Raw genomic sequence first — 26932 nt, forward strand, 5'->3', positions numbered from 1 at the left:
AAATGACCAAGTGTCTTGTGAATGGAATCTGGAAATTGTATAGATACCTGTGGTGTGTGTGTGTGTGTGTGCGTATGTGCACGTATTGGTTTCAGTATGATCTGTGATGTGGTTGATATTAAGAAAGGCATCCAACCTTAGAAACCTAACTAAGAATCTTTTCTACCCTAACCACAAGGCCTGAAATTTTAGGGGAGGGGGCCAGTCAATTAGATCAAACCCATAACACAACTGGTACTTACTTTATCGACCCTGAAAGGATAGAAACCTAAGAATGAAACCTACAAATGAGACGTGGTTTTCCAGCCTGTCTAGGAGAGCTGCAATGAGCCATCCTACCTACGCCAACATGATAAAGCAGGTTTTAAAAAAATAAGAAGGATATTACACACATGCACATGAAAAAGAGCATTCGAGCATGGTCGTTGCCAGTGCCACTGGACTGCCTCCCGTGCAGGTAGCATGTAAAAAACACCTTTTGAGATGGTTGTTGCGAGAACCGCCTGACTTGTCTTCATGCCGGTGGCACTTAAAAGCACCCACTACACTCTCGGAGTGATTGGCGTTAGGAAGGGCATCCAGCTGTAGAAAGTTTGCCAGATCAGATTGGAGCCTGGTGCAGCCTCTGGCTCCCCAGTCCTCAGTCAAACTGTCCAACCCATGCCAGCATGGAAAGCAGACATTAAACGATGATGATGATGCACATATGCACACACATACAAATACACTAACTTACAAGCACACACTCTCTCAGACTTATGTATACTTCCTTTGCTACCATATATCAGTGAAAGATTGAAGAACCCAGTCCCTTCTATCAATTTGCAGCTGCTCCATAGTTGCTCTTAGTATCAGAATGTAATGATGCAATAATTCACCAATTAGAGATCTTGTTACCAGTGACACTATTGTTAAGAAATTACATTATCAAATGAATATATAAGCAGAAAATTATTACAGGCGTTGGATGTAATTTAATCATTTCCTGGATCACAGACATCTGTATGACCAGATCTTCATTCTGGTTTGTAAAATGCAAAGATGACAAACATCTCTTGTTTTGCTATTGTATTTTTCTACCTGAGGAGTAAACTTGCTGTAGTATATAATCGTGTGTCCTAATTGATACTTGCTGCAGATATGAACTCATGTCATCATCATCAATTTACATCTGCTTTTCCATGCATACAAAGTGGTGAGCTGGCAGAAACGTTAGCACACTGGATAAAATGCTTAGTGATGTTTCATCTGTCTTTACATTCTGAGTTTCACCCTTTCGGGGTCGATCTATCGACTGGCCCCCTCTCCAAAAATTTCAGGCCTTGTGCCTAGAGTAGAAAATAATATTTCAGCATTTGTAAAGCGGCGAGCTGGCAGAAACGTTAGCATGCTGGGCAAAATGCTTAGCAGTATTTCCTCTGTCTTACGTTCTGAGTTCAAATTCCGCCAAGGTTAACTTTACTTTTGTCCTTTCGGGATCAATAAATTAAGTACCAGTTACATACTGCTGTCGCTCTAATCAACTGCCCCATCCCCCAAAATTTTGGACCTTCTGCCTAGAGTAGAAAAGGATCGGATGAATTTTCATAGCCTGGGTTAGTTCTTATTTAAAGTTAATGTTATCCAAAGGGATTCTGAGACCACATTATACTCATACATTTCATTTTATGGCAACCACTCTAAAGAGCATACTGGATGCATTTTATTATGGTACCAGCACTAATGAGGTCATTTTGCCCGCAGCAAGACTAAAATGTCTTCTCTACTCTACACTATCTTCTAATTTATTTATGTAATGTTACTCCAAGAATTGAAAGCCGAATCACATTATTAGTACTTCTATTATGACTTATCATTTCCCAAAAGGACACCAACTCTTACAAAATGCACACCAGCTTATAATGCCCATTAACATGGAGCTAAATTGCCTAAACCATTTAGCATCATGTGTTTTGACTATGGACATGGTACCGTTCCCAATCAGAGATTACAAATAGATAACCCCCTTTGTTGATTGATTGATTTTTGATTGGAATCAGTTATCTACAATTCTCTTTATGATTTATAAACCATCTTGTTCCACTTATCTGTCTCCAGTAATTTTCAAAGAACATGATTTCAGTTCAGACCTGTAAGCGAACAACACTTCACAGCAGTATAATGGTGCTTATCTACAGCATAATGAATTGCACCATTTTGTCATTACTGTCCTTCCAACAACATTGATAACATGACACATTGTAAATAGCTTCCAATGAACTAAATTAGAAAAACTCTACTATCGTAATATCACTGTAGAAAATTGAACTCTGTTGTGATAAAAGTATGTTTAGTAGAAAGTGAAACTTTGTTATTTTTATTATGAAGTTGTATTCCTGTCTTAAGCTCTGTGATGCTATAAGATAATATTCAGGCACTCAACTATGACCCCACTAAATCTTCTGGGAGAAACAGCTGTGAGCTAGTGAAGTTTATAACTGTTTATTCCTTTATCAGTTGAATTTCTTTATATATATATATAGTACTTTCTAAAATCTCTGACAAAGCCTAGAGAAATACCCAAGTACCTCAATTTCATCTACTTATTACTTCAGTCTACTGGAGAAATAAAGGTAGAATTAGATATTTTTGCCTCTTGGCCAAAACAGCTGTAAGATATTTTCCCAATTTATATTCCTGTATATTATATTTTAATAATTACTGGTATCTTTATATATTTTATATGTAAAGCATCATATGTTATACATGTATGTATATTCTTGTAATTGTCATTTTAGTAAATAAATAAATAATTTGACACGATATAATGTCTAAAAGTTGATGAACCACCTATTGATCCCCTCCATTTTCTTATTGCCCTATATATATATATATATATATATATATATATATATATATATGGTTATTAAACTGTCTTCCATAATATTTTATATATTGAAACACAGGAATTGAAGTATTTGATTCCAGCCCATTTTTCGGCAGACACTACACATAAATTCAACTGTCTAAGAATAAGTACTGCTTATGCTCATTTTCTTTTTCATCACACCAAGAAAGAACAACTTACTCTGCTCTTCTTGATTTCTTAAGAAATGTGTGAATTTTGCAGAATTTTCCAACCTATGAAAAGAAACAAAAATATAGAAGGGAAAACTGTTAAAGGAACTTGTATGTCATAAATGGAAAAAATATGTAGGTTATGAATAAATTAAGATAGGCACAGGAGTGGCTGTGTGGTAAGTAGCTTGCTTACCAACCACATGGCTGCGGGTTCAGTCCCACTGCATGGCACCTTGGGTAAGTGTCTTCTACTATAGCCTTGTGAGTGGATTTGGTAGATGGAAGCTGAAAGAAGCCCGCCGTGTATGTGTATATATGTATGTGTGTGTGTCTATGTTTGTCCCCCCATTATCGCTTGACAACCGTTGTTGGTGTGTTTACGTCCCTGTAACTTAGCGGTTCAGCAAAAGAGTCCGATAGAATAAGTACTAGGCTTACAAAGAATAAGACCTGGGGTTGAATTGTTCGACTAAAGGCGGTGCTCCAGCATGGCTACAGTCAAATGACTGAAACAAATAATGAAGAGAAAAAAAATTAAAAAAAGCAACCATGGAAGTAGTTGTGAGGTCAATGTTTCATGCAGTGCCAACCAATTATGTTTTGTCTGTAACCCAATGCACTTAGTTGCTGTTGGTTATTTTATGGTAAAGAACAAACCAACTATTTTACGTTATTGGTAGCATTCTTGTTGAAAGTTCCACAGCTTCCTGTGCTGTGTTCAGCATTTGCTGTAATGTATGTCTGTATTGTCACTGTGATTCTATGCATATTGCTAGCAAAGATATTGCTGCTTTCTCTAACAGTGGGACTGTATCTGGAACCATGTGTTTGGGAAGCAAACTTCTTACCACACAGCCACATCTAAATAAAAGTTACAAAATACAGAGCAAAATGAAATAAAAATGAGTGGTGTTTATTTATGTGATGAGTGAGTTTACATACGTGATACAATACCTATGTAGCTAAGTATATTCTTTCCAATTGAATTTTTTTTTTTTAAATCTCGAAATATAAATTTTTTTTTTCATTTTCTTCCATGTCTAAAACCAATCCTATGTATTTGCAGTTCCATTTAATATTTTATAACATTTTAATGGTATTATCTTAATTTCAACCTACCATTTTCGATGGCATAAAAGATGCATGGGCATATTAAACACACCCCTATTTCACCCACATATTAAATGCACCTCAAGTTTTTAATGCATCAAAGCATGTAATATAGGCCCAACTTAACATAAAGGACCCAGGGTGATTTTTTTTTGGAAAAAATATGTATCTTGTGTGCCATCAAATATGATAATATACGAAGCTAAAAATCCTATTTTTACTTCTATAATTTGAAATTTTTATTTCAACCATCTCATCTTTTACTATGGTGTAATTTTTTTTTCTTTTTATTACATCTTTATCCTCATCCCCACTGTCCCTCTCTCACTGTCTTTCTTCAATAGCATCCAACTTTTTTTCATGCTAGTCTTTGATTTTTACATTATCACATTTGTTTAAATTACTCAAACCCCTATCTTGTAATTCTAACATGATCGAGAATCTTCAACATGTATCAGTTTGATTTGACCCAGTGTTTTGCATGCCATTGTTCACTTAACATTTTGTTTCATATAACCTGTTACTTCAATAAGAAACTTTTTCATTTTTTTTATTCTTATTCAATTCCATCAAACTATGGGGCCAATACAGGATTTTAGCATTAGAACAATTGTTTATTTAATATCATATTTAATAAAAAAAAGCCTTTAATCTTTTAGTGTTTAAACTGGTCATGTCTGATGCAAATATTCTACCTACTTTTAATTTAAAACTGTCCAGAACCAGCGTCTGACACCATCCTACAATGCCATTCTAGGAATAAACAATCGTATCATCAAAATCTCAAAGCTCAAGGATAATGCAAGATTAATTCAAAGCAATGTGAATAAACAATTGAATTATACTCCAAAAGATTTAAGTTCGAATCAGCAGTAAAAACCACCAAGAAAGAATGTGCTTAACTACATAGATATTGTACCATAGACTACATATGACAAACTTGCCTTTCATCCTTTTGGGGTTGATAAAATATCACTCAAGTACTGGGGTCTGGCTATGTGCCAGAAATAAAAAGAAATTACTACTGGTATTATAATTAAGGCACTCTCTTGTCTTTTCATTCTGAGTTCAAATTCCGCGAAAGTCACAGGGTCAATGAAATAAATACCAGTCAAGTACAGGTGTCGATGTAATCAAGTAGACCCTCCCCTCCTCCTCCAAAATTTCAGGCTTTTTACCTGTAGTAGAAAAGATTATTATGATTATTATTATATTGAGGTGGTCCGCTGGCAGAATCGTTGGCACGCTGGGCAAAATGCTTTACAGCATTTCGTCCATCTTTACACTCTGAGTTCAAATTCCGCCAAGGTCAGCTTTGCCTTTCATCTTTTCGGGGTCAATAAATTAAGTAGCAATGAAACACTGGGGTTGTTGTAATCGACTACTCCCCTCCTCCAAAATTGCAGGCCTTGTGCCCCTAGCTGAAAGGATTATTATTATTAATATTATTAAGGCCATGAGCTGGCAGAATCATTAGCATGCTGGGCCAAATGCTTAGCAGTATTTCATTCATCTTCATGTTCTGAGTTCAAATTCCACCGAGGTCATCTTTGCCCTTCATCTATTCAGAGTTGATAAAATAAGTACCAGTAGAGTAATGGGTTTTAGGTAAATGATTTACCCTCTCACCCAAAATTGCTGGCCTTGTGCCAAAATTTGAAATCATTATTATTATTATTATCATATTGTAAATTTGAACTGGAAGTATTTCATTTACCAATCCAATTTGATTCCTAATCCTAACCTTATGACATACTGTGCTAACTCCTCTGAGAAGGGCATGTGTACCACAAACTTCTCGGACACTTTCCCTTCCTCCACCAAAGATTTGAATAATGATATTACTTTCGTTGTTGTTGTTGTTGTTATAAGAATCACCTAAGCAAAATTAACAACCTCACATTCGGTCTTCATCTCAAATCATTATAGTTAAAGGTGAAATGAAAATTTAAACCAGCAAATTTATCTCCTTCATTCGCTTTATATATTGTTTGCTTATTTTAGTTCTGTTTATTTAATCTATCACCAGGTTTGTGTTGTAAGCATTCAAACTAAGTTTCTGGTCTGAAGTTAACTTGATATAAGTACACCACCAACTGTCCATCATCCTTGGTTCCAGACCCATGCCAAATTACATGTTTTTCTGGACTAACAGGGGTCATTTAATAATGATTCGATGTAAAAACTTAGAAAACTACAACGCTATTGATAATGTTTCTCTACCCAAAATTTCTCTATGGTATAAACTAATGCATGAAGCTGGAAACACTTTCTCTTGACCTCTTTGAAGGTATGAATATCAAGTGTTCTCTCATAATTATGTCTTAATTAAAAGAGATGGCAGAGTATCTATTGATCTATCATCTTTCTCTCTTACCCCACAATAGCCTCAGAAGTCATGCCAAGACAAAAAAAAAAAAGCGAAAAATTATTTGCACTGTTCTCCTTCTAAATAAACCAAAGGGAAAGAAAAATAATAAAAATACAACCAGAAACAAATTTCTTCTGACAATCTTTGGTTGTGCATTCCTACCATTTCTTCAATCACTAATTTGGAATATCTTTACACCTACATCAATAAATAACTATTCATGAATATGAAAGTACAGTTGACCATCACTCACAAACATATATAACTTGGTGGCATGTACCATGCTTTCACTAATTGCTTAAGGTACCTATGTTAGCCATGAGCAGGCTTAGATACCCTCGCTGACCTCTCACCTTTGGCCCAATGGAACATCCAAGTTGTGAAAGCTGGAATGAGAGAGAGCTGCATCCCCACTGGCATTCATTTATACCTAAGATTTCAGCACTGCAAAATGAAATTCCTTGTTCGTGACAGCATGCTACCCTATCCAGGAACTGAACTCACGACCTTTCGATCAGGAGCCAAACGCTCTTACCACTGGGCCACTTGGCACCAATGCCATTCTTATATTATATTTCTAATTTCATATTTTAAGTGTGAAATAGTTTATACACGGAATCGTATATGAAGAATTATTGAAAGCATGCTAGGTTTGTTTTGAGACTGTTTTTTCTTCTTTTTTTTTTGCTTCCTCAAATTGTTCATATATATATATATATATATATATATATATATATGCATACATACATATAGTGTTGTTGCTGTATCATTCTTCAGCAGAAATGATTTCATTTAGAATTAGTGCTGCCCTCCATCTGATAGCATGTTCACCACTCCCTCCTCATATACCGAACCTATACACTCTCTCACAGACACATTATTAACTCACAGATTCGCACGTACTAACTTCAATGCACACACTGGAGGCTTCAACTAACATTTTCCGTAATTACAAACTTTATGATAATAATATAACAATTTGGACAAACGGTTTAACACATTAGGATATTAGCTTTCCACTTACATATGCATCTGCTTAATGTATGTTTAGTGTGTTTGTATAAAAATATGAGTGACTAGGTACAGGGGTGGCTGTGTGGTAAAAAGCTTGCTTCCCAACCACACGATATTGGGTTCAGTCTCACTGCGTGGCACCCGGAGCAAGTATCTTCTATTATAGCCTTGGGTCAACCAAGGCCTTGTAAGTGGATTTGGTAGATGGAAGCTGAAAGAAGACCATTGTATGTATGTATATATATATATATATATATATATATATATATATGTATGTACTTGTTATCACCATCGCTTGACAACTGATGTTGGTGTGTTTATATCCCCCCATAACTTAGCAATTCGACAAAAAGACCCCGATAGAATAAGTACTGGGCTTACAAAGGAAAAGCACTGGGGTTGATTTGTTTGACTAATGGTGGTGCTCCAGCATGGCTGCAGTCAAATGATTTAGACAAGTAAGAAGAGGAAGAAGAGTATGTATCTTGGAATGACTACACATACATACATTATATACATGTGTGTGTGGATATATATATATATATATATCAGTTGCTTGTTGTAGACTTTCTCTGGTAATATAGGAATAGTTTCCAGTATTCTCATCCAAAATGGAAAGGAGTACCAACACTTCAATGTGATGTATTTGGACTTGTGAAGAGATCTTCACATGAAACCATTAGTTGCCTTAGTAATCTACAAATAAAGTGTGTGTGTGTGTATACATACATATATATAATGTTAATCATCTAGTGAACAAAAAGTGGCTCAGGCTTGGCACCTTACAGTATGCACCATCCTGGCCACAACAAGTCAGGACTTACTCTCTGAAAGGCTGTAAATGGTGATATTCGGCAAGGTTCTTGGAAGATAATATGCAGATATGCAAAGGAAGCATTTATATACTGAACCAGGGCATGTTGACAATAGAGAATCATATTGAGACCTCGAGTTCACCTGTTCTCTGTATGTATTATTATGCATAATAAAGGTATCCCCCATATGGAAACATTGTATTGCTGAAAATAGTCCTGTAATGTAGAATTTCATAATGCAACACCTATGTTCCCCATTAACTTCCATATATATACATATATAATTGTTAATATCGTAAGAATTTATAAACTTTTGAGAACATGAAATAATTTGTTTTTAGACCATGTTTGAAGCACATAACGCTATAAATAATAATAAGCAAATAGTGGGTTGAAAAATCTCTTTTGGATAGAAAGAGTAGAATATATATATATATATATGTTGTGTTAAGGAATTATCCATTTTGAATTATAAATATATAAAATACAGTATGAAGGACCATATGGAAGAGCTACATTTACAGATATGCCTTATAAACAAAGAAATTGAGTTGAAAACCTTTCTAATTTTATAAATATATTCATTGGCATACATAGAGAGATAGATATAAATAGAAAGTTGCACATACAGACACGCACACACAACCATTTGTCCATTGATGCTGAAGATCTGCTTTACAATGTTACCTACTTGTGGATCGCTCCAATTCAACAATTCAACAACCTAGATGTCCACGTTGTATCTACCTCATATCAACTTGCCTTGTCTTGTGAATTCTAATCTGTCACCTCATTTGTAATTGGCTACTGTGCATGTAACATGCTGACTGCAGAGTAGGTAACATCTTGTTGAATGTCTTACTTGGGCTGTAGGTTTGTTCACAAAAGCTGTGGGGGGGGGGGATGGTACAGTTCTCTTCATTGAACGAATGATGTTGATGAAAATACAACTGTTGTGTGTGTTTGGGGGGTGGAGTAGAATTAGGTAAAGCTTCAAAACAAAGACTAACTTGTAAGTAATGGTAATTGACGTATATAATGATCGAGACTCTCAGTTTGGAAGATTAGGCAGATATTAGGATAAAACAGTGAGAGTCATGAAAGAAATTATTTCTACCATTTAACAGTTTAACCCTTTCATTACTGTATTTATTTTGAGATGCTCTGTGTTTCTTTCAATTAATTTTAAATATAACAAAGAATTTACTTAGTTATCATTCAGCTAGTGTTAGGAATATATTTTGATCCTTTTGTTACCATATTTCTGTTAAGATGTTCTGTGTTTCTTTCAATTAATTTTAAATATAACAAAGAATTTAGTAAAGTAACTTAGTTACCATTCAGCTGGTGTTAGGAACATAAATTGTGACTAAGGTTTGGTAAAAGATTTTAATTCAGAACATATGAAAACAAGACTTTTGTACTACAGAACCAGAGCTGGTTTCAGCCAGGTTGGTATCAAAAGGGTTAAGAATTGCTTCTCTGTATATTTTGACCCTTTCGTTACCATATTTCTGTTGAGATGCTCTGTGTTTCTTTCAATTAATTTTAAATATAACAATGAATTTAGTAAAATAACTTAGTTGTCATTCAGCTGGTGTTAGGGACATAAATTGTGACTAAGGTTTGGTGGAAGATTTTAATTCAAAACTTATGAAATCAAGACATTTGTACTACAGTGCCAGAGGCAGTTTCGAGTCGGGTTGGTATCAAAAGGTTAAGAATTGCTTCTCTGTATATTTTGACCCTTTTTGTTACCATATTTCTGCTGAGATGTTCTGTGTTTTTTTCAATTAATTTTAAATATAATAAAGAATTTAGTATAATAACTCAGTTATCATTAAGAATTCAAAACTTATGAAAACAAGACATTTGTACTGCAGAGCTAGAGGTGGTTTCAACCAGTTTGATGTCAAAAGGGTTAACCAACAAGAATGACTTATTAAATTCAAGTTGCACTAATTTTGTTCTACGATGTGGCTGGGGTTTTTGTTGGGTTTTTTTTTGTTTATTTATATATATATATATCAAGGACGTGCCGCCTGGGTAGGCAAGGTAGACAATGCCTACCCTGAATGAAATAGACCAATAGTAACATCTTCATTTTATGGCAAAATATGCACCTAATTCACTAAAATTATGAAGGTTACTCTGATTATTATGCATAAAATACAAAATAATTTTTTTTTTTTTTTTGTAGATTAGGTTGTCATAATTCACCCCTCCTTTCAATTTCAGTATTTAAGCTACACACAGTACAACTGTAGTACACATGCTGCGTACATTCCTACAACTATATTTTCTTTACGCTCCATAAAGGCAGAAGTAAATCTGCCTCCAACTCAGTCACATGCCTGTGTTTCGCTTATTTTTTTGTATGTGTTTACTACATAAAGGTCACCAACTGCCTCCTCTGAGTAATTACTCACGGCACATGCCTGATAATATATATATATCTTAGTAATTTTAATGTTATTAGACAAGTCAATTAAGTTATATACCTTATATGGTACCAGTATCTTCCAATGCATATTATTGATATTACAAAACCATTGAAGGCAGCAAAAGCTGGCAGAGTTGTTAGCATGCTGGGCAGCACACTAAACAACATTTCATTTGTCTTTACATTCTGAGTTCCAAATTCCACCACGGTTGACTTTGCTTTTCATCCTTTTGAGGATCAATAAAACAAGTACCAGTTACATACTGGGGGTCGATCTAATCAACTGGCTCCCCTCCCCCAAGCTTGCTGGCCTTGTCTCAAAATTCTAAACGAATATTAGAAAACCGTTCATTATTGACAGACTCTGCAAACTAAATTACACGACCTTTTATTATACATACATGTATTATTTATGATAATTATCATGTACAGAAGTACATTTACAATCACTACTCTGTACATGGCTATTATTCCAGAAACTGTTATAGATACAGTGGTATTATTACCAAAACTAATTTGCATGTATTAATCATAATCATCATCATTGTCGTCGTCGTTTTACATCCACTCTTCCATGCTGACATGGATTGAATGGGCTTTCTGGGGCAGATATCTTTCCTGCTGCCAAACACTGGGTACATACCCTAAACTCGGGAAACCTGCAGCTGTTATAACATACTGCATACTATTATAATTATTATTAGCCCATTTTAACCCAGGTTGATCTTGTCAAAATTTTGAAGAAAGTTATATAAGTAGGGATAACAAACATATGGAAGTTTATAGTTAACCTTTATTGCAGTAAATAAACCAAATACAACTGTCCTTATACAAGGACAGTGGGTTAATATGGGTTAAGGTGGTGAGCTGGCAGAATTGTTAGCATGCTGGGCAAAATAGCATTGCACCTAACCTTGTGTTCTGAGTTCAAATTCCGCCAAGGTTAACTTTGCGTTTCATCCTTTGGGGGTCGATTACATAAGTACCAGTGAAACACTGAGATTGATGTAATCGACTAGTTCCCTCCCCAAAAATTTTAGGCCTTGTGCCTATAGCAGACAGAATTATTATTATTATTATTATTATTATTATTATTATTAAGGCGGTGAACTGGCAAAATTGTTAGCATGCCTTGCAAAATGCTTACTGTCCTTACGTTCTGAGTTCAAATTCCACGATGGTCATTTTGCCTTTCATCCTTTCGAGGTCTATAAAATAAGTACCAGTTGAGTACTGGGGTTAATGTAATCAGCTATCCCCACCTCCCTAAAATTTCAGGCCTTGTGTGTATGGTAGAAATGATTATTATTATTATTACATGAGCTGTTATTAATATGCTAATATTTTAAAAATTCAATCTGGTAGCTTGATTAAACAAAATATACTTACAATGTAAATTTAGCTCGATAAATTTTTATGAATGAATTATTATTAGGGCATTTTTAAAAAAAAAATTCTATTTTATTTCATTTCACATTGTGACATCTCAAATATATATATTTACACTTCCTGGTTTAAATGTAATAATGAAACTTTTCTTGCTCTGCTCTTTGTCTCTACGTTAAACATCAATTAATTCATTAACTTAAACAGTATATTTGTTACATATTCCTTCTTTACATTCTACTTCCACTGCTAAGACTACCAATGTACACACACACACACACACATACATACATACACTCATACGAACATTTATATATGCACATGTATGTATTTGTATGTGTGTATGTTTATGTAGTTTTTCAAACTATTTTATTATGATATTTGTTGTTGATACTTATCAATAAATGTGATAATCATTTTTAAATGGAATATTCAATGTCCTTGTTAGTTAGTAGTAGCATTGATAATAATAAATAATCTATTAAACTTAACCGATGTTTATATGATATATTTTCTGACTTTGTTCTTCAACTTTTGTTATTATATGCACCACCACCCCTTTTACACCCCTTGCCCAACTCCAATGATTTTTTTTTATTATATATATTTATATTTTTTTACGATCATTTTCTTTTTTAAAAATCTTTTTGATCTCATTTAATATCTTCATCCTCCCTGTCTTCCACTCATAATTTTCTAATTTTCTGTTCCACAATGTTTGGTTTCCTCTTACCTATCCCACCTTTTTCTCTTTGCACTCCTTTTTTTCTATCTTAATTCCTTCCCAGCCACCTTTGTACCCCCCCCCCCATCAGTCCACCCTTTACCCAGTTTAACAGTATCGATCCTCCCCTTCATCTTTCCACACCAGTCACACCAATCCATTCGCCTCCCTGCCCCCTCACTTTTATTATACTCTGCCAGCCTCTACCATCACCACCTCTCTCTGCCACAGGCAGTAAACCTCCTTATTTTCTCAGTTAACACCCCTGTTTTCTGATCTTTATTTAATTCTATTATTTATTATTATTATTATTATTTTGTATTATTATTATTATTATTATTATTATTATCATCACTGTCCATTCTTTAGAGCCTGAAACTGGCCAGAACCCATCTGAGAATTGTGACTTTCTGTTGCGTGTAAGGCCAGGTAATATACGTATGTGTGTATATATATCTATATATACATACATGTATATTTGTATAAATTACATATGTGTGTATATATGTTTGTGTGTATGTATCATATATATATATATATTATATATATATATAGTTCATGTTGTAAGAATCTGGGAACTTGGAGAACATGAAATAATTCTTTTTAGGAATGGTAAATCTTGAACCAGACAAAGCTATAAATATTAGCATATAAATTTTGAGTTAAAAACAAAACCCTTTTTGGATAGAAAATGTCAAATGCTGACCAGACAACCCAAGTCCACATCTACCATTATTAGAATGCTGGTTATGTCTACAGGAGACATGGTTTCAGATCCCACACGCAGCCTTCAATTTTTTTCCATCCAAAAGGGGTCTTTTAACCTAATATTTACACTCTTTTATTTATAGCTTTATCTGGTTCAAGACTCACCATTCCTAAAAAGAGTGTGTGTGTATGTATATATATATATATATATATATATATGTATATGTATATATATCTACATACACACACGTATGTATGTATATGTATGCCATTTCTCTTGAGTGCCACCTGCTGGCCTGCACCAGAAATTGTTCTATATTGTGACCACTATTCATTGTCATCTTTGACAAAATCACTTGAACACTCTTCACCATTCACTGTGTGGCATCTGTTTTCGGTCACTAGATACCTTTGTCCATTTATTCACTTCATGCAAATCCTCCCTCTTCACCCTCATCTATTTTCTATCTCTGTCTCTCTTTCTCTCTCTCTCTCTCTCTTACCTACTCTTTGACCCAACCCCCCAACCCTTCCAACTAAATTTCCCCCATGTCTTTCCATTAACCCACCCTTCCTTGGAAAACCATTTTCATCATACTCCCTCCATCCTATGGGTCAATCATTTTCTTCTTTTTATTTTTTTCTTTCTGTCCCTTTGTCCCTATATGACCCCTTATTGTGACTTTCTATTATTTCAGTTGTTTATACATGATGATTCGGTTTATTTAATTAATTTTTTTTTTTTCAAATAATTTTTTCCTAATTATAAAAGCCATATTCTCCTCCGTTATTCCAAAGATGAATTCCTCATCTTAAGTCTCTCTCTCACTATATGACTTTGGACAGATACCACATCTGGGCTCATGTGCAAGCTGAGTTCTCTACCGTTGCTCACTGAAAGAAACTTAGATTTGCCAGCCCATCTGGATGCTATGGGGTTTGTCGACCCCAACTACTAAACAGGCTGTGGCCCGTGTGGTGTGTGCGCGTGTATGCTGTCTACCAACGCCTCCACATCATACACATGAGAAAGCTTCCTTTGTTCACTACTACTACTACAAATACTACTACTACTACTACTTCTACTACTTCTACTACTTTGTAAAAAGATGTCTTAAATATGGTGAGTCTTACAACCGTCTTCCAAACGACTTATTTCAATTAACTGGCTTACATGAATTTTAGTCATAGTTAAATCTAGCTATGGTATATATATATCTATATATATATATCCTATCTTTTATTGTACACTCCCTAAGCTATCACCTCCCCTTTCACTTTCTCTCACTATCTTTCTATCAGTTTGTCTTTTGACTTCTTTCTTTTTTTCTCTCTCCTCTCTCTCTTTCTCTCTCTCTCTTTGCCTCTCTCTTTCACATCCCTCACCTTATCCCTCTCTTCAGAAAATGCATGTCATGTTACACCCAAGTGTTTTTGATATTGTATCATTCAAACAGGTGTGCCTATCTATGTGTGTACGTGCTCCTTTCAACCACCCCACCCCCTTCAACACACATACACACACACATATGGAATAATACACAAAATCAATGGGAATGTTGTGGTTCGGCGTTTAATTTAGAATTTAACATGTGAAAAGGAAAATATTTCAGCTTTGTTGTGGCACTGTTATGCTTGTGTAATCTGTGAAGTTTTCTGCTACTTTTGCATCAAAGCTTAAAAGGTACCATCCAAATAACAAACATTGGTACAGGGATTGATAAAATTGATAAAAAATAGTACAGTGGACATGCAGGGAGGAGTGGAAAATCCAATGTTTCAGACGTAGGCCTTCTTCAGGGAAGAGATGACTGGAGAGAAATAAATGAGAGAGACAGGAGAGTTTTCAGTCCCTGCAGCAAGTTCACTGTACTCTTTGTATCAATTTTACTAAATAATACAAGTCTTGCTGATATAGACCAACAACATTGGAGTCTGAATAATTGAAAATATATATATATATATTCAGATAAATATGGTACTTACGTTGAGACACCAGAATTTAGTATGGTATTATCCATACAATTTCAAAATAAGGTGATTAAAATCAAAATAAGCAACAAGAATGTCCAGAGGTAATGCAGTACGGTCGTTTCAAGCAACTCCATTTAATTGAACAATGTACTCATTTCATTACATCAATTTAAAATGTAGAGCTATCTTCAGCTGTACAAAGACATAGAATTTAATTAAATTAGGACACATTAGTATAATTTTACCCAAAATCTTCAAGAACATGTTTTACCAACAACATCATTGTTGTAACTATGATGTTATTGGTAAGACATGTTCTTTGTCTATCTCCTTATCCTCTTGGAGATTTTAGGTAAAATTATACTAATGTATCCTAATTTAATTAAATTATATGTCTTTGTACAGCTGAAGATTGCTCTACATTTTAAATTGATGTAATGAAATGATTGCATTGTTCAATTAAATGGAGTCGCACGAAACAATCGTACTGCATTACCTCTGGATATCCTTGTTTATTTTGATATATATATATACATATATATATATATGAATACTTGTTTTTATATGTCAAGTTACGATAAAAACAATTTATCATAAAAAGGAAGATCTGCTGAATACTTTTTATAGAGTAAAATGTATTATACTTTTACAAGAGTGGTGACATTGGTTTTGAAGTTTTCAACCTGACAGCTCAACAATGGATAAGGGACCGAAACTTCAAAAGTCACTGTCGTTCATCTTCTAAAAGCATTACATTTTTCATACAATGCATTTGATATATATATGTATATATATATATGTGTGCATATATATATATATATGGAGGTCTCCTTGATTCTTCATTTCTTTCTTCTTTGCTTCATTTCTTCCAAACATTACCTTGATATTCTTTGAAATACCCTTCACCTTTTCTGAGTCGTAAATTGGTTTTTCTTTTTCTTTTTGTTTTTTTCTCCTAACTAATTTTGAACAACTCCAGTAGTGATGAAGTGTCTAGAAATCATCATCTTCATCATTGCCTTCATCATCATTATCACCATCATCATCATTTTACTGTCCATTTTTTTCCATATTGGCATTGATTACTCAAGATCTACTCAGAGAGTATTCTATGGCCAAATGCTCTTCCTGTCTCCAACCCTTTTTCCCTGCCACCTTTCTACAAGACACATTTTTATTGCGCTAGTCTTCACATGAGACCATTTAGCTATGACATTGTCTTCAGGAAAAATATTAACACAGACACAAACAAAAGTGATGAATGGAGGGCAGCTATAGCAGATTCTTATTTATTATTATTATTATTATAATAATAAGGCTGCAAGCCGGCAGAAACATGAGCATGCCAAGCAAAATGCTTTACGGCATTTCGTCTGTCTTTTACATTCTGAGTTCAAATTTCACCAGGGCCAACTTTACCTTTCATCCTTTCAAGGTCGATAAAATAAAGTACCAGTCAAGTACCAGGGTTGATGTAATCAATTTATCCCTACCCAAAATTGCTGGCACAGTGCCAAAAATTGAAACCATTGTTATTAGTATTATTAACATGGTAAGCTGGCAGAATCGTTAGCATATGAGCATTTCATCTGTCTTTAAGTTCTGCATTCAAATTCCTTGGAGGTTGACTTTGAATTCCGCCTCCCATAAAACTGCTGGCCCTCTGCCAAAATTTGAAAACATTATTATTATATTATTATTATTAATAATAATAAGGCTGCAAGCCGCAGAGAAACATGAGCATGCCAAGCAAAATGCTTTACGGCATTTCGTCTGTCTTTTACATTCTGAGTTCAAATTTCACCAGGGCCAACTTTACCTTTCATCCTTTCAAGGTCGATAAAATAAAGTACCAGTCAAGTACCAGGGTTGATGTAATCAATTTATCCCTACCCAAAATTGCTGGCACAGTGCCAAAAATTGAAACCATTGTTATTAGTATTATTAACATGGTAAGCTGGCAGAATCGTTAGCATATGAGCATTTCATCTGTCTTTAAGTTCTGCATTCAAATTCCTTGGAGGTTGACTTTGAATTCCGCCTCCCATAAAACTGCTGGCCCTCTGCCAAAATTTGAAAACATTATTATTATATTATTATTATTATTATTATTATTATTATTATTATTATTATTGAAGCGGAAAGCTGGCAGAATCATTAGTGTACCAGGCAAAATGCTTAGCGGCATTTTGTCCATCTTTACATTCTGAATTCAAATTCCACAAAGATCAACTTTGCCTTTCATTGTTTCAGTGTCAATAAATTAGGTACCAGTAAAACACTGGGGTCAATATAATCAACTATCCTCCTCCCACAAATTCCAGGCCTTGTACCTGTAGTATAAAGGATTGTTATTATTATTATATTTTTTTACTAATTTCAATCAGTGAACTGTGGCCGTGCTGGGGCACACCATACAAGGGTTTCAATCTCTTATACCAACCACAGCATCATGATTTTGTCTGATGCTAAGTTTATCAATATGGAAGAAGAGAAAAACGAAGTGAGTCTAAGCAGGATTTGAACTCAGAATGTTAAGACATATAGCCATAAGTAACAAGATATCAAATGTACTACCAACCTACCATATATATATGGCACACTGGCATTCCATCAGTCACAACAACAAGGGTTCAAGCGGGTCCAATCAACAAAACAGCCTGCTTGCGAAATTAAGGTGCAAGTAGCTGAGCACTCCACAGACATGCATATTCTCAGGGGGACTCAGCATGACACAGTGTGGCAAGGTTGGCCCTTTGGAATACAAGTACTACTCATTTTTGCCAGCTGAATGGACTGGAGTTGTCTCTAAAGGTACCCAAGGGCAAGATGTTAGGGTTAATTGCTATCTGGGTGATGGGGTTAAATGTATCATCATCCAAGAACAGGAATGGTCCTTCTGATGGACTTCTACTGAGTTTTGTTCAACCGGAAACTCTTGTAGGAGACGCTTGCCAAGGATTTACACACTGGGATGAAATGAACTTCTTAAACCACACAGCTGTACCTCTGTGTGTATGTGTGTTTTTTTGTTTTTTTTTGACATATTTGATTTTATATACAGCCAGTAATTCTTTTGGTGTCAGAACTATATATAAACTGACAAACTACAAATGTATTTCACAAATTTGGCACTCTACTGTCATCTATCAGTCTCTTTCTCTCTTTGTGGTTCTTACCTGCTGTTTTGCTGGGAGTTGTTCAACACCTTGTCCACAGCATACTGTTGTACCAGTAAATTTGTTCAATATTCAGGTATAACAACACAATTTATGCATGTGCATGCACACACACACGTGTGTGGCTGTGTGGTTTAAGAACTTCTCAAGCATGTGATCTTGGGTTCACCTTCACTGCTCAGCACCTTAGGTGTCTCCTACTATAGGTCCAGGCCAACCAAAGTCTTGTGAGTGGATCTTGTTGGCAGAAACTGAGAGATGCCTAGAAGCTCGACATAGCCACATGTGTGTGAGAGAGAGAGAGAGAGAGAGATAGGAAGATTATATGTATTCTTCTCTAGACATCACATGATGGTCGTATATAAGTATCATCATCATCTTCAAAGAAGCAGGCTTGTTTATTTCCATTCTTCCATGAAAAACGTCTGGCTTTGAGAAAATATTACCTTGCTTGGAAACAGGTGAGTGTTGGTGACAGTGAGGGCATCCCTGTGCAGAAAATCTGCCACAACAAATTCCATCTGACTCATACAAGGATGGAAAAGTGGATATTAAAATGGTGATGATGACTATAATGATATTGTTTGCTCATCTTGCAGTTATACTGAGACACCATCTTGAAAGATTTTAGTTCATTATATCAATGCCATTACTTACAATTTTAAGTCATGTATTTACTTATTTTATCAATCTCAAACACATCTACTAAGTTATTGGACTTATGTAAAGGTTTTGTATTGTTCAAGTGGTATCAACATATATATATATACGAGGGTGACTCAAAAAGTAATGCCATTTTGTTTAGAACAGATATAAATACCAACACAGGAACATGTATCATACATCATCCTTACTTCTCAACATAGTCACTGTTTCTCTCAATAGCAACGTTCCACCTTCGGATGAGAGCATGTATCCCTGCCCCATAAAATTCTGTTGACTGTTCTTTAAGCCACTTCTTCACTACAGTTTTCATTTCCTCGTCACTGGAATAATGTTTGCATCTCAAACCCTCTTTCATGGGGCCGAAGAAATGATAGTCAAGTGATGATGATAGTCCAGTGACGAAGAAGTAGTTCAAAGAACAGTCAACAGAATTTTACAAGGCAGGGATACATATTCTCATTCGAAGGTGGAACATTGCTATTGAGAGAAACGGTGACTATGTTGAATTAGGGATGTGATCCACAGAGGACTAGCTTCATTTTGATGTATGATACATGTTCTTGTGTTGGTAATTATACCTGTCCTGAACAAAATGGCATTACCTTTTTGACTCACTCTCATGTTCACAAGCTCTTGCCTGTCAACAGAGGCCTCATTTTATCCATGTAATCATCAAAACTAATTCTATCTGATACATATCACAACAAGAATGGATTATTTACCTCTGCAAATTCAGATATTATTATAAATCTCTGAAACAATTATCATTTCATTGTAATTCTAGACAGAGCTCTTCATTCTGCATTGCCTCAGTTCACCGATCCTTCAAGACCAGTTTAACTTGAAATATTACTGGAGATAGACCAATCTCCTATCCTGAGAACAGCTGTTGCATGGGTACAATTATAGTAATGCAAAGTCCCAATCAACAACATCTTTACAATATATACACACACACACACACACACACACACATATATATATTCTATGTGTGTATTAGATAAATGATTTTCTTTAGAAAAAAATCAATGATCATTCCTGAGTTGTTCTTTCTCTTTACATCTCCCTTTCACCCCTCACCACCTCTGTTATTATCTCTCTCTTTTTCTTTCTTTAACTCTCCTCTTTTTCTATAACTCCCTCCCTCTATATCTTTGTATAACTTCCTTTCTCATACACGAGGGAACGTTTGATTGTTAATTTTTTTTCCCTCTTTTTTGTGTGTTAATGGGTGGGAAGAATTGGGAGTTGATTAATGAATTTTTACTCAATGGGTGAATGAAATAAAGTCAGTGTTTGACAGACATTGAGTGACAGTCACAAATTGTCTGTCAGACATTTTGCAACTGTCTCATATTGTCTGTCAGACATTTTGCAACTGTCTCAAATTGTCTGTCAGACATTTTGCAACTATCTCAAATTGTCTCTCAGACATTTTGCAATTGTCTCAAAATGTCTCTCAGACATTTTGCAACTATCTCAAATTGTCTCTCAGACATTTTGCAATTGTCTCAAAATGTCTGTCAGACATTTTGCAACTGTCTCAAATTGTCTCTCAGACATTTTGCAATTGTCTCAAAATGTCTCTCAGACATTTTGCAACTATCTCAAATTGTCTCTCAGACATTTTGCAATTGTCTCAAAATGTCTGTCAGACATTTTGCAACTGTCTCAAATTGTCTCTCGGACATTATGCAACAGTCTCAGATTGTCAGATAATTTGTGTGACAGTCATAAATTGTCTATCAGATATTATGTGACTGTCTCAAATTGTCTGTCAAATATTCACAAGGTCTGACAGTTAAAAATACCTTACAGCTTTTCAGTATCGTTAATGACTTCTGCAGTAATCCATCATACAAAAAAAAAAAAGCTTCTCTTCAGTTTATATTGCATTGTTGTTCATGCTTGTTGTTGTTGTTAGTAATGTTGTAGTTAATGTATTTTAATATTGTTGATGTTGTGTTTATTTAAGTCATTTAGTTGTCTGTTATGTAAGATTATTTTGCATATTTTGCACTTCTCTTTCTTTCTATCTCACTCTCTCTCTCTCTCTCTCTCTCTTTCTCTCTGTATGTACATATAATGTGTGTGTATGTATATATATATATATATGGTGTTGTATAAATTTTATTTAATGTTTTGTAATTATTGCTTTGATTCTGAAATTTGAATAGTTATATTTCCTAAGTCTCTTCTTTAAAATGGATATCCTAAAAATGTTGATAGATATTAAATGCTTTTTACACACAAGAGAGACACATACATACACGGTTATTACAAATTATGACCTGATTTTTTCTTCTTTTTTTTTCACCCCTTTACAAGCACAAAATTTTCCATATATTAATTAATTGTCAATGATACAACTTGTAAATTTATAATTTTCATCTTAGATGATCTTCCAATCTCAACTCTCATTTGAGCCATGCCTCAGTAGAAAAAATGACTGGCCTTAACCCTTTTGTTACCATATTTTTGTTGAGATGTTCAGCATTTCTTTCAATTAATCTTAAATGTAACAAAGAATTTAGTAAAATAACATAGTTATTAAGCAAGTGTTAAGAAAATAAATTGTGACTAAGGTTTGGTGGAAGATTTTAATTCCAAACTTTTGAAAACAAGACATTTGCCAGAGGCGGTTTCAGCTGGGTTGGTATCATAACGGTTAAAATACTTAATCTTAGTATTTAACCTGCAAGAACATATGGCCTTTTCTAGAAAGAGAAATAGACAATACAATTCTATATTTCTGAGATGAGAAATTTCATGTTATTTATCAATTAAAGTGGTATCCTCATCCTGGTCATTGCTTTCACAGTGTTTTGTCTTTTTGTTTGCTCCAGTTTTCTTCAGGTGTCTGGTGATTCACTGTAGTGCCTTGCTTGAAATTGAACTCAACCTCCAGGTAAATGCAGCGCGGTCACCTAGAGGTTCTGAGTTCAATCCTAGGCAAGGTACTAAGGTGAAATACAAGACACTTGAAGAAGGCTGAAGCATACAAAAGGCTGAAATATTGTGAAAGCAACAATCAAGATAAGGATACCACTTCATGGTCATAACATACTAGAATACGCACCAAATTTTCCTGTTGTCTTAAGGAAGAACATACTGGGTAATATGAATAAATCCTTAGATACATGAATCGTTAGGATTTCAAATCTCCTTCACATCAGTGAAATTTATTCAGATTTCTGGATATCAGAATCTGATTTTTGTTGATGCAGTTCTCCACTAGTTATCTTGAAATCTGGTTTATACATGCTAGATGCACAATTTCTGAAGAAAAGAAATAAAAATGTTGAGCTGGTCGTGGCTGGAACATCTTTGATCATAGCTCTGCTTAATAGAAAGCTGACCTGGAGCTAAAGAAGTGCAATCACAATGTTGGACAATGCATAAATTCTATAAATCAGTTTTGTTTGTCTCAGATGTTTACACAGAATGTGGAATTATGCTTTAGGCAAGGAACAGCTTATCCCCTTCCCAACTAATGAGACAGCTCAAAGGAAGAACACCTAGGCTGATAGAACACCAAATGAGCTTTGGGATCAGCACATAGTTCTAATAGTCAACTGTTCTTTCTTAGAGATAGAGGACTAGCATTATGAAGGGCATCCAACTGTAGAAACCATGCCTAAGCTGACATTGGGGCCTGACACCGCTCTGCATCAAACCATCCTGTGCATACCAGCATGGAAAATGGGCATTAAATGATAAAGACTAGAATGTATCCAGTACATTTTGTAATGTGGTTTACAATATTGAGGATGTGTAGCCATAGAAACCACACAGCATATGAGTGAGATATGGTTCTCAGTCCTTTTAGGAAGGCAGTAACTCCAAATATGATCTGATTTGGATTGGTCTCTCCATTCCATGCCAGCATAGAAGAGCACACAAAAGTAACGGTGGTGGTTCTTAAATGCTGACCATTTGATATTTTTGGCTGGTTTGAAAGTTGTAATTTATGCGCATTCCTCTGGCTGTTCTGTTTTTATCTTTTTACAACAAATGAGGCTGTAAAATGTATTTCTTTACATTTGGTGTCCTGAGAGAAAGAGCTTTCATCTTGAAATCTTAACTAGGGCAAGCCAATAAAGGAGCCTTTGTAGGGCTGCTCAGCCCACTGAAAACAGCATTGAAATATCCTTCAAATCACACCTTACTATCTGATAGTTCTTGATTTATAGAAAGACAGGATAATCACTGCTAGGTCTGTCTGGTGAATCAGGTCTGACCCACAAATAAAGATCATTATCAGCATCAATGAGGCCAACAGAAAGTGTTTAGACCAGGGCTGGCCAACCTGAGGCCCACAGGCCACATGCGACCCGCAGACTTTTATCTTGTGGCCTGCTTGATACTTTCTTGAAATGGGTTTATTTAAAGAAACATTTTAAAAATTTTATCAAATATTAAATATTGTAATGAAAAGTAAAACTGAAAGATACTACTTAGTTAGTTAGTTAGTTAGTTAATTTGGCTCAAAAGCAAATAGCAAGGCCATGTAGGGGGACATGGAGTTAAGTACAGGGTGGTGTTCATGTAAAGAGTTCAGGCCACTTGAGGTCAAGGGAGGCTTTGAACAAAGCGGTCGTTGGCATCTTCACCATCTCGTCTGGCAGCTTGTTCCACGGATCCGCAACCCGGACGGAGAAAGCTCCTCTCCTTTGATTGAGATGAAATCGTTGCAGGTAGAGCTTTTCGGAATGACCCCGCAGCCGACGCTCTGGAGCAGGAGTGAAGAACAGCTCTTTCGAGAGGTTACACTTTCCGCTTATGATGTTGTGGGCGAGAATGAGATCGTTTTTGCAACGATAATCTTTCATGTTGAATCAACGGTCATTCATTCCTTATTGTAATAATGGCATGAGAAAGTAAAACGCTTCCAATTCTGTCAGTATACAAACGGCCCTCAAAGCACTTTCTGTGATTAAAGTGGCCCCCACAATGTAATTCAAGTTAGCCAGGCCTGGTCTAGATAATCGAACAACAATAAGTCATGTTTGTCATGGAATTAGGATGACAGCTTATAGTCATGAGCTTGAAATTTGCTTAGAGCCATTGTTATTAGTTCCATGATAAGCCATGTAAATCCACATGCCTCGGTTTTCCTGCTTGATGAACGAAATTCTGTAGCCACAGCAACAGCACACCCAAACACCATCCTTTCTGAACCATACAGAGAAATATAAAACATAAAAACTGCCAACACCAAAAATAAAAATACACACTTAAAAAAAATGTATTGACAGATTAGGTGAGAGTTGGCAAGTAGTCCATTCATATTCAAAAAACAATGATATTTATGCTGCTTTTTACATCTCAGTATTTCCATCTCTATTCTTTACTTGTTTCAGTCATTTGACTGCGGCCATGCTGGAGCACCGCCTTTAGTCGAGCAAATCGACCCCGGGACTTATTCTTTGTAAGCCTAGTACTTATTCTATCGGTCTCTTTTGCCGAATCGCTAAGTGACGGGGACATAAACACACCAGCATTGGTTGTCAAGCAATGCTAGGAGGACAGACGCAGATACACAAACATACACACACACACACACATATGCCAGGCTTCTTTCAGTTTCCGTCTACCAAATCCATTCACAAGGCTTTGGTCGGCCCGAGGCTATAGCAGAAGACACTTGCCCAAGATGCCACGCAGTGGAACTGAGCCCGGTACCATGTGGTTGGTAAGCAAGCTACTTACCACACAGCCAATCCTGCGCCTATACTATATACACCAAGAATTAGCTCATCATCACACTTCACATTTCAGTCTCTCTTGCTTGATGTTCTTTCAATTACATAATTGATTCGTTATTAAAATAAATTGATAGCTTTGTAAAATTCATATTCATATTTCTGTTTTAAAAATAATTAATTTTTTCTGTTATTTTTTCCAATTTATTAATTTTTTTTATTTTCATTTTCATTTCTTTCTTCTAGAAATCTTTAAGTACCGAGGAATTAACAGCAGAGATGGCAAATTTGGAGGGCCTGATGAAAGATTTAAATGCCATAACCCAACAGGAATTCGAATGCTGAACTCTTCATTAGGCCTGACACATCCTTCATGCGGACATTCTGATGGGGACTAAACCCTCACATTGCCCTAAGCTCTGCCAGTCACTGTTCAGGACAAACGACCCAACTGGCTAATTGCAGTCTTTCTTTCCTCATCTGTACATAAAGTCGGCTAGCTATCCCGCTCCACCACCACCACCACCACTCTGTCATTGTCACCTCTTATTCTATCACCCTTTCTTTTCCTCTCTCTCTCTCTCTTCCTTCCTCCCCCCTCTTCCTCATTGCTGTCAATTAGCCAGATACTCAACAGAGCTGTGGGCTGGGCTGAGCATGTCCTTCAAATTTATCTCCACCAAAAAGTTTTCAAAGACGGTTGGAGAAAAATTCAGGTGCGGACTTGAAGAAGTCATCTTTCTTTCTTTCCTTTCCTTCTCTCGCTCTCTCTCTCCTCACCTCTTTCATTCCCGCTCTTTCTATCAACCCCATCTTCCCCCCCCTCTCTCTCTCTCTCTCTCTCTGTTCTTTGTCATCTTTTTATTTAAGAAAATGAAAATAAAGAGAAATATCGAAGATTTCAAAGAAAGGAAGAAGAAGAAGAAGAAGAAAAAAGGAACAAAAACCTGTTGACTGTTTAAATTTTAAACAAATATCACACATACACACATGTGCTGACATGCCCTTTTATACACAGAGTATGTGCCTGTGTTGTGTGCATGTATATGTGTGTGTGTGTATGTATGTATATATATATGTATATATATGTATGTATATATATATGTATATATATGTATGTATATATATACACATATACATGTATTTGTATATATATATATATATATATATATATATATATATATATGCATATATATATATATATATATACTCACAAACACATACATACATACTTATACACATACGCTTAACTGTGTGTGTGTGTGTATATAAAATCTTTTGTGAATTGGAAATTTCAGTGTGCTGGAAATTTTTTTGTGGACGTGAAAGCCCTAAGACTAAACATTTAAAAGAAGAAAAAAAATAATAAAATACAAGGTTCTTTTTTTTTTTTTTCTTAGACTGGGCAAATATGATGCTGTAATTAACACTAATGAGCTCAACTTCTTTGTTTCACACCCATACATACACACACACACATACATACATACAAATACACAGTTGTGAAGTAAAGAGAGAACAAAAGTGACTCTTATGCAATATGCCTCTTTACAATTAATTTTAATTCTTCATTTTTTTTTTTTAAATAACTTCCATAAACAGTATTTCTTCAACTCCTGTGTGTTTCGTTTTTTGCTTTTTATTTTTTATTTAATTTTTTTTTTTTCATCAAGTCATTCAAACCTTATTTTAGTCCTTTCTGTATTTCTACACCCACCTCTCCACCCCTCCTTTTTTTTTATATATATATATCTTTTCCAAATATTGAATGTCTGAA

At 35.2% G+C, this 26932-nt stretch overlaps 1 protein-coding gene across 26 annotated transcripts in view; it reads left to right on the forward strand.

Moving 5' to 3' along the window:
* The window catches only part of LOC115216496 (neogenin-like), a 318473-nt gene extending 292240 nt beyond the window's left edge, over positions 1–26233 (forward strand). For 7 of the 26 annotated variants that reach the window (XM_036506615.1, XM_036506619.1, XM_036506622.1 and 4 more), the window contains one exon: positions 25402–26233. In XM_036506615.1, the coding sequence (XP_036362508.1) occupies positions 25402–25500 (99 nt within the window). In that variant the 3' untranslated portion in view covers positions 25501–26233. Of the gene's footprint in view, positions 1–13292; positions 13353–14477; positions 14755–25401 lie in introns of all 26 variants that reach the window. The other 19 variants (XR_005000967.1, XR_005000970.1, XR_003882082.2 and 16 more) reach the window with 5 other exon arrangements.
* The last annotated feature ends 699 nt before the right edge of the window (positions 26234–26932 follow it).

Source organism: Octopus sinensis, linkage group LG10 (genome assembly GCF_006345805.1).
Source record: "Octopus sinensis linkage group LG10, ASM634580v1, whole genome shotgun sequence".
In the NCBI taxonomy this organism is placed as follows: Eukaryota; Metazoa; Mollusca; class Cephalopoda; order Octopoda; family Octopodidae; genus Octopus; species Octopus sinensis.